We start from the raw sequence: 19,268 nt of genomic DNA, 5'->3' as shown, positions 1-19,268 counted from the left end.
GATCGTCCAAGTTTTCCGCTTCACGCTAGTAAACAAACAAACAATTTAATGATTTTCCTTTGAAATATTAACTTAGTTAGACAATAATTTTCTTTCACACGCAAGTGCAGTGAGTTTAGGACAGCAAAGAGAGTCCCGTCGTCGATCCTGGTTGGGAAGACACCCTTCTTTGGGAAGCAAGGAGGATGTATAAGAGGGGAGACTCGTTCTGGAAAGGGGTTAGGTAAAAAGAACTAGGCAGATACCGCATACAGTAAGACACGCAAGCCGTTGGTAAAGGCGCTCGTCACGTGATCGTTGTTGGAAACGAGGGATATTCAAAATCATAAACAAGCTCATAAGGCTAGAGCAAGGTGGCTTGAATGAATGCGCGAGAACGTACGCTCTCTTGCAGTACGAGGGGGTATCGGTAACCATGGCAACCGGGGAACGGCATAGTACCGTTTTATGAACGGGGGACTATGTGCGTTTTGTCGGTCTCCCATCTTATACATTCTCCCTGTTGCAAGTACTCTTATCTCCACTTGTTAAAGGAGACCACCAGTAATAGAGGAGACACTTGAGTGGGAGTATTAATGTGAATAGGCGGGTTGGTTCGCTTCGTGGCTAAACTCGTCTCTCTCCGGCGCTGGCTCAGTCACTTGCAGCGGTGTCCGCGCGCATGCGTCAAATTTAAAATCAGGTTTTGAACTGAAAGTGGGAGCCAACTATAAACAATGCTGTGAACTTTACAATTTATCGTAAGCTCCCGTTGGTCGTAAGTGGCCAGTTTTCCAAACCTCTACGAAGAGTTTGTAAGATCCATGTTTGAACGAAATAAATGCAGAGTGCAGAGGATATTGTGGTTTTACTTGCCATTAAGTAGACTATAGGGGAGAAATTTCTTATGAAAGGTGTAACGTTGCTTTTAATTAGATCGTCAAACGTGTTGATGAAATTGGATTTTTCCAGCACAAATTGCGATTTCAGAATGCCCGAATAAGTTGACATTAGAACGAATGATCCCACAAACCAGCCAAATAACAAGAATTGTAAAGACGAACTTTTTGCTTGCACCGAAAGAGCTTTAAAAGATAAGATTAAATAAAATATAGTTTGGCCTAGTTATGTTGAATTACGACCGAAATATAATATATTTTTTCACTCAATGAAACCTCATATGTGTCCAAATAGCATAGCAGTGCTAATACAGAATATTTAGGTAGAACGGGAGAATTTTCTGTAAGACCTAAGCAGTGTTTTGAACGGTCCTCGCAACGAGAATCACAATACGTATCCAGTATCAAGTCTATGGAACTTATTTTAAATTTAAGATAAAATAATGTCTTTGCAATTGACCGACACCTAGCTACTTTCCAACTAAAAACCCAATCGACCGACACAATTATTATGTTGTATCGGCCATCATGCAGTGTTATAAAACGGATAAGATATGTTATAGACTATAGTGCAGAAGCGGTTAATGACGGTTTTGGGTTTGGCCACTATCGGTCGAATAGAAATAAAGATTGAAGATCGTGCTGCATTAAATATATATATTCGTTTTGGTCGACTGTGATTCGGTCCAGTGGCAAGTGGGCCGAATTTATTAAAAAAACCTTCGTAAATTTTGTATACTAACAGTTTTGGAGAATATCTGCCGTGTAGAACCAAATCGAGCTCCAAATTGTACGGAATCTTGAGTGACATTCTTTAGGCATTAACGCTTGAAAGGCGTACGAAAGAAGAGCGACAAAAACCAGGCAGAATATGATGATCGACCAAATAGTGTCCGAAAATCCATCCATTGACAATGTCTTGGGTGCTTCGTCAACGCAAGTATAGATAAAAAATCTGTTGATCCAAATTGCCGGAGTTACGTGATATGAAATTGGAGCATTCGGAGTTGACATGGATATTAAGAAACAGAAGACATCCGCTAACTGATAGAAAAATGCGCAATACATTAAACCTTTGCTGTTTGCAAGGTTTAATTGTTTTCCACATTCACTATCGCTTACCTTTCGTTTGAACCCGCCAATGAGGTACGGTAGTTCAGCCATTCCGGTCAGATTAGGTTTTTTGAAATATTTCAATATCCGTTGAGGTTCGATTAACTCGGCTCTATTATTTTAAAGGGATATCATTTGTGGTTATGAATATATTTAAAAAAACTATTCTCATTTATCTTAAAATGTCACTAAGGTTTTTTGTAAATTGACTAATTATTATCAAATTTCACACTGCTTTGTCTAGTATTTCAGATGTCGTTTATAACATTGCAAATTGTTGGAATTTCAAGTTAATTTTCCGGGTTATAACGAGGGGGGCTTGATATTTTTTTTATAACAGAACAAAGTAATTTATGTTAATATGAATATGTGGAAAATACAATTCAAACCCTCATCAAATTCGCATGCTTCGTGATACTCAAATTGGTTTTCTTGGGTGATATATTTATCTCATGAGCTGTTTAACCTTCATTAAACTAATAATTTCCACGCGTAAAACTTTAATATCAAATGCCAGAGTGCGTTCTTTAAATATGATTAGCGTTAGGAAAAAAATTTGCAGATCGAATTTCACTCCAAAGTAAAGAGCTGTGGTACCCATATTCTTATTAAACTTTATGAATTCTTCTTAGTAGGCGTAAATCAGTGCGTTCAACAGTGAAACTTAAAACCGTATTCGTGAACGAATTTAATTAAAAAATTAAACTAACGTCACATTAGGCAGATTAAATAGAATGTATTGCGCCGCAGCTAATGATACATCTTCCGTAAAGAATTCTCCCTTCCGAAATTTATCGTAAAGTCCACTTTTAATGTGTTCCTGCGCGTGTTTTGAAAAAACAAGGTTAAGAAAATAGGTAAGTTTTTACCTGTTTCACGTAAGTTCAATAATGAAATGTAGACAGTATTAATATTTCCAAGAATACTCACACTTAGAAGGGTATAATTGAGAATGTAATTCGCACCCATGATTTTTGATAGAAAATTGAAAATATTCACTTTTATGTTTTATCGCGTATGACTGCAAAATCGGCACTCTTTTATTGCTCTCGCTATTGCTGAACTGAATTTGAGATTCTAAACAGTAAGTTTTATAAAACCTGAGTGTATGAACAATATAACTCTTTCACTTATAATCGATAAAAGTCAAGGAACTTTGGTTAGGTATTCCGAAACTTACAAAATCTCAGTAATGACACTTGATGTTCTTAATGTTGTAAAAATATTAAAAAAAAGGTCGTCCTAAGTAGTGTATTGCAAGGAACCAGTGTGACTGGATAACAGCAAGGTTTCAAACCCTAGTCATTTAGCCCTAAACCTAAATGTGTATTGACATTCTCTTCATTTGAAAGTTTGTCAGAGCTATTGCATTTCCGTTATCTTTTTCATTTTGAAAGTAGTCGTTACTTTAACGGGTTCTACAATCCAGAGTTGCTATTACCAAAAGTATGTATATTGAAACAAAATGACTCGGTGTCAAAGCAATCTTAAGGAGCAGACTTCGTATTTCTAAACATAACGAGCCAACATGTGTCTAACATTTCCAAAGATAGTAATACCAGACTTTAACGTATAAAGTTTTGACAGTAGTTAAGCTGTGTATCTAAAGTAATTTTGATTCCCCTCAGATTTTACCTGTTCATATAGAAAACGTTTGTACTTAACTGACAAATTTGCAAGCCTACTTGATAAAGACTACTTTCATTCAGGTGAGATATAACCTAGCGTATTAACACGCCTCAGCTTTTCCGATTTTGACAAGTTCTTTTGTACAAAACTATAATAAAAAGTTTTGGAAAATGCGATTGCAAACAATACGACTCTAAATCTGGGAACTATTATATTCAACTAATGCTTCGCGTACGCTGATGTTGCGGTTTATTTATTCAGGTAAATGTTTATTCGGAAAAGTTCGATAAATGTACGGATTGTGTTGCTTAGCTGTATATTAAACGATATGTGATGGTGGGTTTGAATTTTTCCTTCCATTTGTAGCGATAATGCATTTTTGTTCTTTTTTCCCATTTATAAAATGGCTAAAAGCTTTCTATAAAGTTCAATAATAATGAAAGCTTGGAGGAGGGAAGTTTACACTGGAGTAGATTACTCTATATAGCTTACACAAGAGAGCTCTTCCCAGCCGTGACCGTAAATTTACCCATAGTACTCCGGTTGGGCGTAAGTTTTGACTGCCACCTGGTTATAGCAAGAAGAACTACAATTTACACGTGACTAACCTAGTAAAATATTTCCACCGAAAGATTTCAATGATGCAATATACCAACCCGAAAAGCATGCTGTTATCTTTTAACAGCCACGAATGGTCCCCAACTATGCCGCTCCATTGTCATACTTCCCTCCTCCAAGAAAAAAGTATACATCTTTGCCAATTTATTGTATCGTTTCATATTAAGCCCGTACTGATAACAAAAGCTGAAGTTGACAGGGATTTGTTGTATTTAAGTAGATATAATCTAAACCACGATGAATGATTGAATAATTTCAGTACTTTAGCATAGAACATAAGACGCCCCCTACCCTCGTGCAAAGCATCAGTGCTTGACCAACACTTATTAAGGGTATGATAGGCTTCCAGCAATATCAAGAGAAAATATTATAGGCCTGCTCTTTTTTCTCTTGTTAACACACATCTAAACTGCTAATTTTGATTCAATACTCGTAGCTATAGTCTTAAATGTATAAAAGATTAATTTTCCACTTTTATTTTCGCCATATATTTTATTTTTTAGTCCAAATCGATAAAACAGAGTCACCTTTCGCGCAATATTAGGAATTTACCGCTAAGAGAAACACACTGGTCCAATATCGAGTCCAAATTCTTGGTTTCTGAATCCGCTGTCTCTTGGAGATATATCGGTAATTGGCAACCTAAGTGGTTTGTCCGTGCGATACTCCAGTTTTGTTTCACCCCATTTGTTATTACGTTCCTATGGTTAAAGAACAATGATTAGAATCATACTACTAACTTTGTTTTAAACGGTAAAGTTATGTCTACCTGGCAGCCATCTTCCAAGACCTTGTACATGAACATGGGATTACCCTCCGCTGTTAGTTCAAGATCATTGTAAGCCATTAGTTTAAGGGCCCGTCTGTTATTTTTCCTCACAGCATCGTGAACGGCTATTGTGTTGCGACAGTGGTATGTTACGTTTTGGACGGCAGTGGTGCTTAATAGTTGCAAGAAACTCAGTTGTACGCGGTCAGTCTTGTAGGTAAACTGAAATTAAGGTCGAAACTTGAATAACTTGGCATAACATTATCCAGCATTTGCCCCCCAGTCATGTGGTTCCAGTAACGAAAAACCATAAACTTTGAAACTCACAGTAAAGCCTCCATTCATCTCGCTAAACCAAGAATTAGTTTTAGCACCTCCTTGGTAGTTTCTCTTTGGAATCTATGAATTAGGATTAGAACGGTTCATTTCATGGCCAAAATATTAATATATTTTGAAATCTGTACCTTTTCGGGTTTGGAAAGTATGCATGTTGATCTAGTAGGCATTTCGCAATAAACTTCAATGGCGTCTTTAAAGTCACCCTGGTTAGGATCAATCCAGTATGTCCCTGAAAGCAGAAAACACGAGCCCCGTTAGTGTGAAAACTTGGACACGAATCATTTGAACAATTTATCTACCGCTTGGCAACTCTGGTTTATCAGCCGCTAAATCTCTGCATGTTCTGGCTGGTGAGTCTTTTTCGCCAGTTGGTACTCTCAGCTTTTGATATTCTTGAATGAGTTTATCGTAGTACTCAAAAACTAATCGTTTCTTCTCGGCCATCGGAGTGTCCGAAGAGAAAAGTTTCTGCGCTTCATCTCCCAGAAGAGGATCTGGTCCTTTACTTTGGCCTCCTTGTCCGAGTAGGGCGGCGAGTGCGGCAGCGTCGTATCCAAAGGGTTCACCAGGAGGACCAGGCGGCCCAGGGTTACCGGGTGGACCAGCTGGACCAGGTTTGCCACCGTCTCCACTTGGCCCTCTCGGTCCAGGGGGACCTTGAACACCAGGAGTACCTGGGTTTCCGTCTCTTCCTTGCGGGCCTTTCGATCCAGGAACACCCTGTTGATTTTAATGTTATTGTTAGCATGGAAAAATCATTTTTATGTTTCCTTAAACGTACTTCAACACCCTGTACACCAGGCGGTCCTTGATTTCCCTTTTCTCCAGGCTGACCTTGTGGTCCTGGTAAACCTTGTAAACCTATCAAACCGCGATGACCTTTCGGTCCTTGATCCCCAACAAATCCTCTATCTCCCTTTGGTCCTTGAGCTCCAATTGGTCCTGTTAGACCTCTTGGTCCTTGAGCTCCTGCTATTCCTCTAGGTCCAGTCTCTCCGCGTTCACCTCTTTCACCTGGTAAACCAGGCGGTCCGGCTGCCCCAGGTGGTCCCTAATGAAAGAAATGGAATGTATTACACTTATCAAAATGTCTGATGCTTGAAAAGTTTTACCTGTATGCCTTGGATGCCAGGCTGTCCAGGGGGTCCTGCAGTTCCTTGTGGTCCTTTGTCACCAGGTCTTCCTGGTATTCCTGGTTGACCTTCTTTTCCAGTTTGACCCTTAATGTCAATTTTCTTTTAGTATTTCAGTTAAGAGAAGATATTAAATTTTGAAATACTTGTGGTCCAGGTTCTCCTGGTTGTCCAACGGGTCCAGGGGATCCTTGCAAGCCTTGAGGTCCTGGTGGTCCATCAGATCCTCTTTTACCTTCTTGACCTCGTTCTCCCTGTGGTCCTCTTGGGCCTGAAGGTCCAATTGATCCCTGGACGCCTGGTAAACCAGCTAAACCTCTTTCACCGGCTTGTCCCTGTGGTCCAGCAGGCCCTGGTGGTCCCTTATAAACAAAGGATTATAATTTTGTAAAACTGAAAATTCCGAACTAGAAATATTAAGAGAAATCTTACTGTAGCTCCTTCTGATCCAGCTTCGCCCTTAATTCCTGGCGCACCGGGAATTCCAGGGCTTCCCGGAGATCCTGGTGATCCAATTTTACCCGTGTCTCCTGGTGCTCCCTTTATTCCAGGAGTTCCTGGTGTTCCGGGGGGACCACTGCTACCGGGTGTGCCCTGAAAATATTTTGATATACATCCTTGAACAATAAATCAATGCAAATACTTACAGGTAGTCCTGGTTCTCCTGGCCTTCCAGGCACACCTGGGAAGCCAGTGTCACCCTTTTTGCCAATTTCTCCTCTTGGTCCTTTTGATCCAGGAAGGCCTCGTAATCCCTGTTAAATGCACGTTATGAACTTGACCTGTTAATGAGGAACATTTATTAACATTACCATCGGTCCTGCTTCTCCCGGTGGTCCTGCGACACCAACATCACCTTGCCTGCCCTGTAAGAAACATTTAGTTGGTTGAATACTCTCGGCTTCTTAAAATGTTATGTACTTTTTGTCCTGGAAGTCCCTGAGCTCCTTTTAAACCTTGTGCACCTGGTGCACCAATTGGTCCTGGAAAACCTTGAGAGCCTTGTGGACCAGCTGGTCCTCTTTCACCAGGTGCGCCTTGTGCTCCTGGTTGCCCAATCGGTCCTGGTGGTCCAACTTCTCCCTTTTAGTGTGATTGCATCTTCAATTATAAACTAATCGTATGAAAAATTTTTGAAGTTTTACCTTTTCTCCAGCCTCGCCTGGTGGTCCCATATTTCCAACCGGTCCTTGAATACCCTGTTCTCCTGGTCTTCCTTGTGGTCCTTCCGGTCCAATCGCTCCATGGTCTCCTCTATCGCCTTTAGGTCCATGTGGACCGGTATCACCTCTTCGTCCTGGCAGTCCCTATAATTATTCCTTTCACTGTTAGATTCAAAGTTTTTTATTTTACTCACACATATAATTAGATTACGTACCACTAAACCAGCTGGTCCTTGATGTCCTTTTGATCCCTTTTCACCTGGTCCACCCTATCGAAAATAGTTTAAATACAAGTTCATTTCCGCGTGTGTCATTTGAATTTCCAACTCACTCTTAATCCATCAGCTCCAGGTGGTCCAGTTTCTCCTCTAGCGCCTGCTAGACCTTGAGGTCCAACTTCACCTCTACCCCCTGGAAATCCTCTTTCGCCTCTCTCACCAGCTGCACCTGGTAAACCCGGTGGTCCTGGTATTCCGGGTTCACCATCCTTTCCGGGCTGTCCTGCATTTCCTGGTAATCCAGGAAGTCCCTAACAATAACAATGCGTTTCAATGTTAGTCGTCGTTCAGTACTGACATAATTAACACATACTTGGAAGCCTCTTGCGCCAATAGCACCCGGCGGCCCTCTTTCTCCAGGTTCACCAGGAGGTCCTGTAACTCCTTGTGGTCCCGCTGGTCCTTCTTTACCAGAATCTCCTCTTGGACCTGGTGGACCTTGTTGTCCAGGTTGACCATCATTTCCAGCTTCACCCTAGTAGCGTTTTGAAAATTTTTAATCTAATCTGGATTTTTTAGTTCTTAAACAATTACCCTCTCGCCTTTTGCTCCTGGCGAGCCAATCAACCCGGGTAGTCCTTGAATTCCTTGTGGCCCTTGTTCGCCAGCTTTTCCATCCGCACCGGGAGCTCCCTAAAGAATATGTGAAGATTGCAAATTGAAATTTTCTCGTGATAATTTCTACGAAGTCTTACGTACCCTTTCTCCCGGTATACCGTCTTTACCATTCAAACCAGGTCTACCTGGTACTCCCTAATCAATTAAAAAAACATATAGTTTTGGAATTTATTTTACGAAAATAGTATTAAGTACAACTTACTCTAAGCCCTTGTAAACCGGGTGGTCCTGGTCGTCCTGGTTCACCCTTTAGTTCAAAATTTTAGATGTTCCATCAATGATCGGGATTTATAATCAAAATCATATTTAAATTTTTTACCCCTGAGCCCTTTGGTCCCGGTGGTCCTAGTGATCCTCTGTCTCCCTGCATACCTTTCATACCTGCGGGTCCGTCTGGCCCGGGTAAACCACGTGGTCCCATAACTCCCTGTAATTAAATATGCCTTTATGGTTGAAATATAGTTATTTCCAGCAACTCACCCTTTCACCAGGTGCTCCCGGTGGCCCAGATGGTCCAACGCCACCAGTTTTTCCCTACAAACAACTTTTTAGTAAATAGCGTTGATATACATGACTGAGTTTTCTTACTCTTTTCCCTGGACTACCAGTAGCTCCTGCAAGTCCTCTTTGTCCAGTAGCTCCTGTGTCACCCTTCCTTCCAGATTCTCCTTTTAGCCCTGTTTCACCAGGAATTCCCTAAAATCGAACATATTTGTCTATAAGATTTGGCTCAGTTTGCAGCTCTCAAATAGATCTAAATAATTACCGGGCTGCCTTTTGGTCCAGCGGGTCCTGGGCTACCGGTTAATCCAGGTGGTCCTCTTGCACCGGGAAATCCAGGAACACCAACTGGTCCTCGTTCACCCTGGATGATTTAAATATCAGTTCAATGATCTAACTTAAAGTGTTAAATATGAATGATAATCTTACTGTTGATCCCTTTTCACCAGGAACTCCATCCTTTCCAGGAGGACCCTAAATTTTGACAAAAGGTTGAGTTATGGCTCTTTTCTAAGGGTTTTCCTTCGTTGGGGATAAGTATTCGTACCTGAATACCGACGTCACCCGGAATTCCTGGTTTGCCTGCTTCCCCTCTAGGTCCTTGTAATCCTTGGCTGCCTTTAGGCCCAATTCCTCCCTGGTCTCCCTAGCGGAAATCATAAATGTCTTTTAAAGATATGTCTCTGGAAATACGTAATGAATCCGTGCTTACTTTGGCTCCTGGTGAACCCGGAAAGCCAGGTGGTCCCGGCCTACCAATAGGCCCTGGCGATCCAGGAGAACCTGATAAACCATCTATTCCTCTTAATCCCTATATTTCCAGGATTAATTAGCAATTTGGAAGCCATTGCGATTTTAGAAGTTATTAATAATCCACATACTGGTGGTCCAGGTGGCCCTTCGCGTCCTCTTTCACCTCTTGGTCCGGCAGCACCCTAATCATCAATCAAAAATCACGATTAGCTATTTTATATTCTAAAAATGAAAACGTTGATTGAAGAAAAAGTATAAGTCTGTAGCTAATGTTCCATAAGTTCAGAAAGATTTAAATATAATTTAATCATTTTTATTTAGGTCTTACTTTAAGAAATCTCCCCTCGCCTTGCAGTGCCAAGTATTTGCTTAATTATTGAATAGAAAATATTAACTTAATAGTTAAAAAATACTTACTGGCGGACCTACTGGCCCATGTTTTCCCATTTGTCCTTGTGAACCCTGTTGGGACAATTGTTAGTGGTCATGGAATGAAACCATTTCATTTTCAAATTATACCTTTTCACCAGTTGCTCCTTGTTCGCCTTTCGAACCATCTAAGCCAGGGAAACCCTGTAAATCGCATTTCGGTAATTTAATATTTGTGTCTCGTAAAGAGTATAACTTTAAACCATACCCTGTGTCCTTTTGGTCCTGGAATACCGGGCATTCCTGGGAGACCACGAGGACCCTAAGTATCATCAAACCAATTAAAGCCTTTATTACTAACTAATCAAGTTGATAGTTTACCGGTGGACCAGCGGGTCCTGAAGCTCCTGCTCGTCCATCCTCGCCTGGTTCGCCCTTAACCATAAGAGTGGAGAAAATTATGGTTACTTTATTATGATGATAGTGTACTTATGATGCACTTACATCCTTTCCAGGGGGTCCAGTTAGTCCTCTTTCACCTTGCGGTCCAGGTGCACCCTATTATAATTTTTATTTTCATTTAATTTACAACCAAGACATAATATAGATAAGTACTTTTTAAATTAACTTACCGGTGGGCCTTGTTCACCTGGTTCTCCCCTAACCCCTTGAAAACCTTGAGGTCCCTGTATAATTTACAATAGTTTATTTTTACCTATTCATATAAATTATGCACATGGTAAATATTTCTTACCGAGACACCTGGAGAGCCTGGGGTTCCTCTTGGTCCCACAGGTCCCTATGGCGCAAAACAATACTTGTACATTTATTTATTAACTAATATTTTCAATTTGAAGCACTGTTTAAAATGTCTAATGATTCCTCAGATCACTAAATAGGAATGAGTTGATTTTGATAATATTCTCTCTAAGAATGGGTTGAAGACGGTTGCTACTAGCACGTATCCTTTATGTAAGGACAAAAACCATCATCTACTGTGATCTTCATCTCAGATTCGATCAAGGGATGAAAATAACAGTAGGTCATGTCTCTAAACTGTTTCGGTTTGATGGAAAAACATTTAAATATAGGTGGCACGGGCGTCTCTTCAATTTTGTTTCGCATGGACAATTACGATACTATAAGTCCTCATGGCAGACTTATATTTATGAAGAGTATTATGGGATTATGGATGGATTAATAGTATACCACTGAAGCTTGCATGAATTGAAAGGCATCTGGGGGTGGTCCTTTGTCTCCTCCAACTCCTTGTTGTAATGCAAGTTGTTGAAACCATGATGACATCTAATTACAAAATTAAAGGTTTCGTTATTAGTTTATATTAATACATATATAGTAGCATTAAAATCTCTTACATCTCCAGGTGGACCTGGTGGTCCTGGATTACCAGGGATTCCATGAAGTCCAGGTTCACCCGCTGATCCCTATGCACAAGAACAGTTCGTCATTAAATCGTACGCGTGCATTAACTTTGTTTATTACTGACTCTTAATCCAGGTCGTCCAGGTGGTCCTGGGTCACCCTCATTACCCTGTTAAAATACTTCGTTAGATTTAAAATTAATTCAAATGAAATATCTAAATTGATATAAAATCAAGGTTTTGATTTGCATGAAAGTAATATCATAAATTAGTAACTTGTGTTTCATAAGATGGTTAGACTCAGGATAGTCGTACGTTAATGATAATTTGTCTAGTAGGCGAAATTATATTCTAATGAACGAAGCATAAGGTTGTGGAACAAAATAGTAGCTAGTTTTCTCGGAAATTAACTCTAATAATTCGGATTCCAGAATATTTCTGTGCAATTAGTCGGAATTTTCGAAACTATGCGAAAAATTTAACTGTGTGTGAGGAGTACTTGTTTCACAAATGCATATTTTTAGCATAAATTAAGCAGTCTAGTTAAATTATCTTTCGTTTTTACGTTTTCTGATCATCTTAGTGTCCCAACACGATAATATCAATCATTTTATTCCCTAAAGATACGTTCGACCATCCCTTTAATTATAGTCTAAATTTTATGAAACGTCAGTCTTCAAGTTATGGTAGTATAATCAAGTTACAAACCCTTTCACCTGGTACCGTTACAACTGTATACCCTGGTTCAGCCGGTGCCACATCAGGTGGAATCTAGTGATTTAATAATTAACAATTGTTGCTAATTCTAAAGCAAAGGGTCACGATCGAATTTACTTATTCAACTCGAAGGAGCGTACAAATTAAAAAATTATTTCAAACTGAACTATGAGGTGGCCTAATCAGGGCCGTCGAGGGAGAGGGGCAATTCGCTCAGTTTTCCCGGGGTCCGTAACCTCTAGGGGGCCCAGGCCACCTGTAGGGCTATCTTGATGGGGCTCCGCGATTTCCCTAATTTCACACGAAAATCTCTCTCAATTTCAATGGGCTTAACTCTCAGACTTGCAGATAGACACGAGGTTCCTTGAAATATTCATTATTTTATACGCTCCGTCGAAAAAACGTTCTATCATGACACTTTCAATTAAGTACTATAAATTCATAATAGGTGGTGCTTACTGATGGTCGATTAATTGTTGGACCCCTTTCATCATCTAAAGTGTAACAGTATGGCTTAGGTTTACTTATGTTTGGGTTTTCTATGATGAAGTATATTTACCTGCGCAAACAGGGCAACATTTTCCAAGAGGTACATATTTTTGGGTTTGACACACCACGTCTTGACATTCTTCGGTGTCACATATCGTGTTCCCTAAGAGACACTTGCAAGAAGTGCAAGCGTCGGGACTCCAGTCTTCCCCGTCCACGTACTTAATTCCCTCGAATAAACACGTCGTACTGTCCTCTGATTCATAATGAAAAGCGACATAGTTTTGTCTTTAAATGATACTATATCCCAGCTAATTGCTAATCTTTCTGTCTCTAAATTATCTAGCAAATGTAAGTCAGGGATAGATAGACTTTTTTAAGACGGAATTCCCAACGGTTAATATTTACTTCAGTCCGACTCATAGACGAGTACATAGCCCCTTCCTTCAACACGTAACCAAAAAATTAAATTTTCTTATTGGCTCACTAAAACTACGTATTGGTGACGTTGCTGACAAGGAGGGCCAATAATACGTAATTCCTGTTTACATCTGTCGCTATGACTACGACCCCTCTTGCGTTGTACCAGAGCCCACTCGATCCGCGCTCCCGGACGCTGCGCTGCTCGCGCTATATAGCGCGAGCAGCTTACGTCGTGATGCGCGTGATCGAGTGGGCTATGGTTGTACAGAAAAGCATCTTTACAGGGGTTCAAAATGAAGCTGTCTAAAAGCAAGGGCACGGAAATTATTCGGGAATTGTTTTTAATAGCAATTAAGAGGTAGGGAATTTATTGCCGGTGTTTTGGATTTGGAGTACATCTGTAAAGGGTGAAAAGTGTTCGCTAATTCTTTCTAAAGCCAATCATGTCTACTATCCTCATAATTTTGTAAGCGAATTTGATGAAGTTAACCAAGGCTTAGTGAATGGCCAGGAGTTTTGTGAGCTTAGTGTTTTGTTAAAACCTGTTCGTGTTGTAATATCTATGAAGGCTTTTAAAGCATCACTACAACTTCATCAAAGAGAAATAAATCGTATTTCAAAATGTGTTTTGATTTCAAGCCCTATGTCTTGTGTTACTTCCATTTTTAAACAATGTTCTTTCAAAAATTACAATCGGAGCCCAATCCATTCCAACTTGGCAGACGACGTTTATTTGACCCGGATATACATACAACGCCATAATGAAAATAAGACCCGCCTCTTCTTTCATACCCCCCCCGTCACGGGTAAGGGGGTCGTGGACTAGGACGCGCACCCGAATAACCCTGTTACCCATTCCGTCTTAAAAAAGTCTATCTATCCCTGGTAAGTAAATAATGAATATAGATGCATTAACCTCAAGGAGGAAAATATTGAAGCTATACACAAGGTAACTTTATCCCTCAGTGGGTAAGACGTAAGGATGAAACGCCTCTAATAACTCAGTGAACAGTTTGTCCACAGTTTAGAGTTCGAAAAAACATTGGTTTAATTTAAAAAAAAACCCGTCCTGGCGGGTTTTATTGGGTTTTTATATTTAGCAATTGCGTGAATTGTAGTAATTGCCATTCAAACGTTACTGCTTAATTAAAAATATCTTAAATTGTTTCGTAAAAAATATTACTAAATAATGCTTTTTAAGTTGAAACAATAAATTTCTTGAACTATCTTAAAAAAATATTTTAATATTTAAATTAATGAAAATTGAAAATTTTAGGGTTTTATTAAGTGGGCTTTTGGTGAGTCTTTTAACGGTGGGTAAAACCCAATAAAACATGTAGTTTTTTGGGCTCTATTTATTGGATTCGAACCCGGCCACCATTACGCCAACATAGGAATAAAAGCTAATCCCAGTCCCAAACCACAAGAACTCCATGCTTCTCTATTTTCCTGCAATGCACTACCGTTTATCGAGAGTAAATACTGAAAGTACAAAACTCATCGCTTACTAACTTATATTTAAGAGGTCGTCCACTAAACACCAAGATCATAACCCTTTTTAGTGAGAATTCAAAACTAGACATAATGTGAGCAGCTGCAGTTTAGTCCTTTTTTGAAGAGAAGAGACATTGAAAATGTGACTTAACTCTACGCGTTCCCTAACCACGGTGGCTTGATTTGTCCCATTCAAAGTGTTTAGTTTCCTATTGCTAATCCATTTACTTTACTAATTAACTGTTTTGGGGACATATTCTGGCATCCTAAGCCACGTCAAAGTCACTCTAAATCCGGTGAAACTTAACTCATGAAAAACTCACGATACTCACCGTAACCATTAGGTTCTGGGTAATCCTGAGCTTCAATTCTCGTTAGACAAATGCTAAGACATACCGCTAAGACTATAAACCTTAAATACGAACTATCACTACTAACAGTACCACCGGACATATCCGTAGGTAACTTTATAGTTCAAGAAAGATGTGACTTAGCGCGACGATATCATACGTGGTTATAGTCACTGATTGTTGTTGATCATGTAGAACCAGGCACAATGTTTAAGGGAAGAGCCGGCTACCGACTAGGCTCAACTCTTCCTAGGGTTTCGGAGTGTGAAATTCGAAGCATTCACTTTTGTAATAAGACTACATGTATCATTCGACCCACGCGAAATCGCTTCACGAAGAAAAACTTTGGAACTTTTAGGGTACCACCTCCTAAATTTCGTCCACCCGCGACTCGGTCGGCATAGGCATAGGAAAAAAATGCATTTTGCCACATTTTTTTTTTCGGATATTAAATAAAATGTGATTTCTTCTTCAGGGCCCCTCGTTTTCGCCCTTTCATAAGCCTCAAGTCTCTTGTTTGTGTTGGTAAAAGAAATTTAATACGATTAACAGATTTTCTCCGCTTTCCGGCAGAATGGAACCTTACTGTTGGCGAACATGGTTGAATCTGATAATGATGGACCTTGTGCTAATGCCCTCACATCTTGGGTGCAAGTATATGGGGAATTTAAAGGAAAGATCCAGTCTCGTATTTTAATTATCTTTCTTATTTTTTGGAAAGAATGTATGAAATTGGAACCATGCATAAATTTACAATATTAATGAAGATCCGTCCAATAATATTTGCATACAGGTACCTTAGAGGTTGGCTTCTCTGAGAAGATGAAGACAGAAGACTACAAAACTCTATTGGACTAATGCTCACGTGATATTAATCGTCCAATATAATTTCATGGCCATCTGTCGTCATCTAACACGTAGGGTTCTGTAGGAAAACTTAATTACTCGTATATTTTTCGAACTATAAATTTCTAGATAGTTTATTTTTTAATTTTGTATAAGCTTAGTAATTTAAAGGTAGAAGAAATTCCGAAATAGAATTTTCCTTTAACTAAAAATTTTTTCTTCAATTGTCGTAACTAATTCGCATTAGACACTGAAATTAAAAGAGTGTTTTGCATATGGAAGTGTTCAGAGATTCGTTTAATATATACGAAGGGGAATTTTCAGCTCTTTGTATTGTTATAAATTTCTTATTGACGACTTAATCGAAAATCAAGATACTAAAGACTTTTCTTGTGTATGAAAGGTTCGCAATGTTGGCCTTGTAAAGATACTTTTAAAATGGTAATAACCCGCATTATTTTTCCAATAATTGAGAAAATATATCGATTACCAGTAAAATAAGTTTTATTCAATGCAATTGGGTAATGGAACGTTGTTTTCTTAAGGACGTCTTCAGTTTTTATTAAAAATAAATTTAATATCTGGGCCTTCAGTCAAGTGATCAACCTCACTCGTATCGTTCCTTTCGATGTGCTGGTTTAGTTCAAGACAGTTAAGAGTAATTAGACCTGAAAACGTACGCTAGCCTTATTAGTTTTTCATGACCTGATTGATACTTTTGCACTTTGTCGTTATAGGTTTGCTAATACATAGGTGACGCGTGAGGTAACCGACAATATTGAAATATGGAAGTTTTGAGACCTCAGCACAACAACCTTAATTTCAGATCTCATATTTTTTGGTCACCTGCACATCTATAGAAACAAATCCTCATTAAAGTAACTGTAAACAAGGCATTGGCGGGTGGGTAAAAAGTATTTGAAATACGTCAGAGGCATGAACTTGGTTTACTTTCGAGAACTACCATTTAAGGAAATTGGCACCGAGGTCTAGCGAACAAAAAGGTCTACGTGTCCAGTCCCACTTCAAGTGGAGCCTTCGTATCATGGCGTCATGTGACATGTGTGACGTATTTCAAATAATTTGAACAGCCCCCATGCCTTCTTTACAGACCCTTTAACCTAGCCTATATCATAAATAAATATTTGGAATTATGATTTTTACATTTCATGGATGGATGGTATTCATTGAAATGATTATTTTTAAACGCGTTAATTTTCAACTAAGCGAGAAAAATATTTCTGCACATCTTGAAACCATTTTTCAATCAGATTGAAATATCTCTGAATTTTATCCGAAAGGCGGTAAGGCATTTCGAGTGGGTGGTTCCTTACGCGCGATCTTTAATTCCTATACCCTAAATGATTCTAAGGCTTTTGACACGGAAGAAGTTCAGACGTGACGCGTCCGCCTCAGCTTGTCACTTATAAGTCATGAGCATATATTTAAAGCACGGCAAAAATGCCTGCAATTCCGTTCTCTGACGTAAAATATACCTGCAATTTTGTTCAAACGATTAAAACACTTTTATTGCGGATTAACTTTCGTACGTTTGAACCCTTGCGTGTACTATAAAGTAACCAAAACAATTAAAGACCTTAACTTCTAGTTAATTATCTCCTCGTCTCAACTGTATAATGTTGTAAGTCTGTTTTATGAAAGGGAACTTTTTAAGCACGTAATGTCGTCGTCATTAAAGCTATGTGCTTGAAACTCTTTCCGTGGTGCAATAATAATTCTCCGCGCAAGGTTTACACGAAAGTTGATAAAGTTGTTCATTCTCGGACGGAAACTTTTGTGTTGAAATGAAAATTCATTCGTCCAATGAAGCTGTTCAGATCATAAGATATAAACTAAATACATTTTGCACGGCAAACAAACGATTTTGACATAAATAAGCAAACACAAACTAAGTGCTTCATTTTATTCACCAGAGATAGTTTTTCGAAATAGTTCTTGGCCATTCAGTCATTCCATCTTCCCACTTTAGGGATAGTAGCATATAGTCGATCAAAAAATTTGAGCTAGAAAATTTATAATAAAAAAACAACGCGGCTTTGGTATATTTATCTCTTATACTTTAATATGAAATTAGTAGCATTGCCCGTCATCCCGTCGGAGCATTTTAATTACTTTTCTGGCCGCCATTTTAAAAGATGACGGAAAATGAACACCCATAAGCCAAAATTAGGCCCATCTATATGATATAGGTGACCAGTAAACTAAATATTAGTGAATTGGGTTGAAATGCACGGACGTTATTCTATAAATGTGGTTTTGGTTACATTCCTGGCCACCATTTTTCAAGATGGCGGCACATTGGAAAAATCTTTCGCAATTCGTTTCTACTACTTAGGAGTTATGTCCCTGCAAAATTTCAGTATTCTAGGTAAAGCGGTTTGGGCTGTTCGTTGATTTTCAGTCAGTCAGTCAAGACTTAGACTTTTATCTAAAAACACCGAAACCTTACGCTGCTCGAAAAAGACCTTCTTCAAAAAGGGAAGCCGCAGTATCATCTGATTAGTATAGGATTAAAACGGAACATCCGGTATGTGAACCCAAAGACTATAGACAAGTGCTTCAAAGATCCCAGTCCACCTAAGTCCATTGGTTTGAAGAGAAGTCTAACATCTTTTGTTGTCCACATACAGGACTTTATTTTACCCCTGATCTTTGAAAAGCATCTATCGCACGCAACTATCCCTTTAAGATATTCGTATAAGAGAGTTGAAGAACCTTGATGTTTGAAAAAAAAACAAAGACACGAAACGAATCCCCTAGAGATTTTTTTAACGGTTTTCTACGGAGCCAGGGTCACGCAAAGTGGAAACCCAGATTGAAAGACGCTTATGGGATTTTCAACTATTAAATTCTTTTTTTTTTTTTTTCCTTCTTCTCAGTGCTCCAGTAAGGAGGCAATCAATTATCAACGCTTTTTTATTTGCTATTATACACTTAAGCAGAGACTGGTAAAAAAAATATACGTTTAACATCCTTATTAAGGAACTACAGTTTAACGATATTGTAATAAAATTATAATATATTTTCCCTAAGTTAGTCAAAGGTTACCGAAGGTGTTATTCGTGGACTAGCTTACCTGGAATATCATACCAGCATAGAAAATAAATTTATTTGCTTCCAGTAGCAAAGGCACCTCGACGTTGCCCGTCAGACCTTGGGTTCATTTTGGTTTTAAGTTTTAGGGCCGCCATTTTTAAAGATGGCGAAAAATCGACGCCCAAAAGCAATAAGGACCGTCTTTATTATTTAGGGAACCGGTATACTAAATATTAGCTTCTCGTTGTATCCCATTAAATCCTGAAGTGTCGCACTTATGAAACGTGCATAGTTTTTTTGTGTGTGGAATTTTTCGTTATATATTTTACAAATTCAACTTCCATTGAAG

General features: G+C 39.0%; 1 protein-coding gene across 1 annotated transcript; it reads right to left on the bottom strand.

Moving 5' to 3' along the window:
* Window positions 1–4,710: 4,710 nt before the first annotated feature.
* Window positions 4,711–15,715, bottom strand: LOC149588236 (uncharacterized). The gene is made up of 42 exons (XM_089862905.1): window positions 15,603–15,715; window positions 14,999–15,528; window positions 12,820–13,005; window positions 12,720–12,754; window positions 12,252–12,314; window positions 11,669–11,713; window positions 11,538–11,606; window positions 11,371–11,466; window positions 10,916–10,960; window positions 10,794–10,847; window positions 10,666–10,719; window positions 10,543–10,596; window positions 10,430–10,483; window positions 10,312–10,365; window positions 10,210–10,254; window positions 9,921–9,974; window positions 9,752–9,850; window positions 9,587–9,685; window positions 9,469–9,513; window positions 9,305–9,403; window positions 9,127–9,234; window positions 9,019–9,072; window positions 8,858–8,965; window positions 8,741–8,785; window positions 8,620–8,673; window positions 8,455–8,553; window positions 8,234–8,395; window positions 7,974–8,171; window positions 7,858–7,911; window positions 7,625–7,786; window positions 7,401–7,562; window positions 7,292–7,345; window positions 7,127–7,234; window positions 6,912–7,073; window positions 6,626–6,841; window positions 6,459–6,566; window positions 6,128–6,397; window positions 5,646–6,066; window positions 5,472–5,575; window positions 5,335–5,406; window positions 5,008–5,229; window positions 4,711–4,939 (listed from the first exon to the last, which is right to left on the bottom strand). Exons 2-42 carry the CDS (start codon window positions 15,117–15,119, stop codon window positions 4,793–4,795), a joined length of 4,461 nt encoding a protein of 1,486 aa, XP_089719031.1. The 5' UTR covers window positions 15,120–15,528; window positions 15,603–15,715; the 3' UTR covers window positions 4,711–4,792.
* Between the last annotated feature and the right edge of the window lie 3,553 nt (window positions 15,716–19,268).

This window comes from Phalangium opilio, unplaced genomic scaffold (assembly GCF_054372755.1).
Source record: "Phalangium opilio isolate 3A_F unplaced genomic scaffold, DU_Popi_V2 ptg000662l_1, whole genome shotgun sequence".
Lineage (NCBI taxonomy): Eukaryota > Metazoa > Arthropoda > Arachnida > Opiliones > Phalangiidae > Phalangium > Phalangium opilio.
This window is presented reverse-complemented; position numbering and strand designations above follow the sequence as displayed.

What these genes read in the sequence shown, in the direction of transcription:
- LOC149588236 (XM_089862905.1), bottom strand. Translation starts at nt 15,119, where the DNA reads ATGTCCGGTGGTACTGTTAGTAGTGATAGTTCGTATTTAAGGTTTATA. An exon ending in ACGGTATACCGGGAGAAAGG is followed by an intron (nt 8,554 to 8,619) that starts GTACGTAAGACT and finishes CATATTCTTTAG; the next exon opens with GGAGCTCCCGGTGCGGATGG. An exon ending in CAGGAGAACCAGGACTACCT is followed by an intron (nt 7,074 to 7,126) that starts GTAAGTATTTGC and finishes AAATATTTTCAG; the next exon opens with GGCACACCCGGTAGCAGTGG.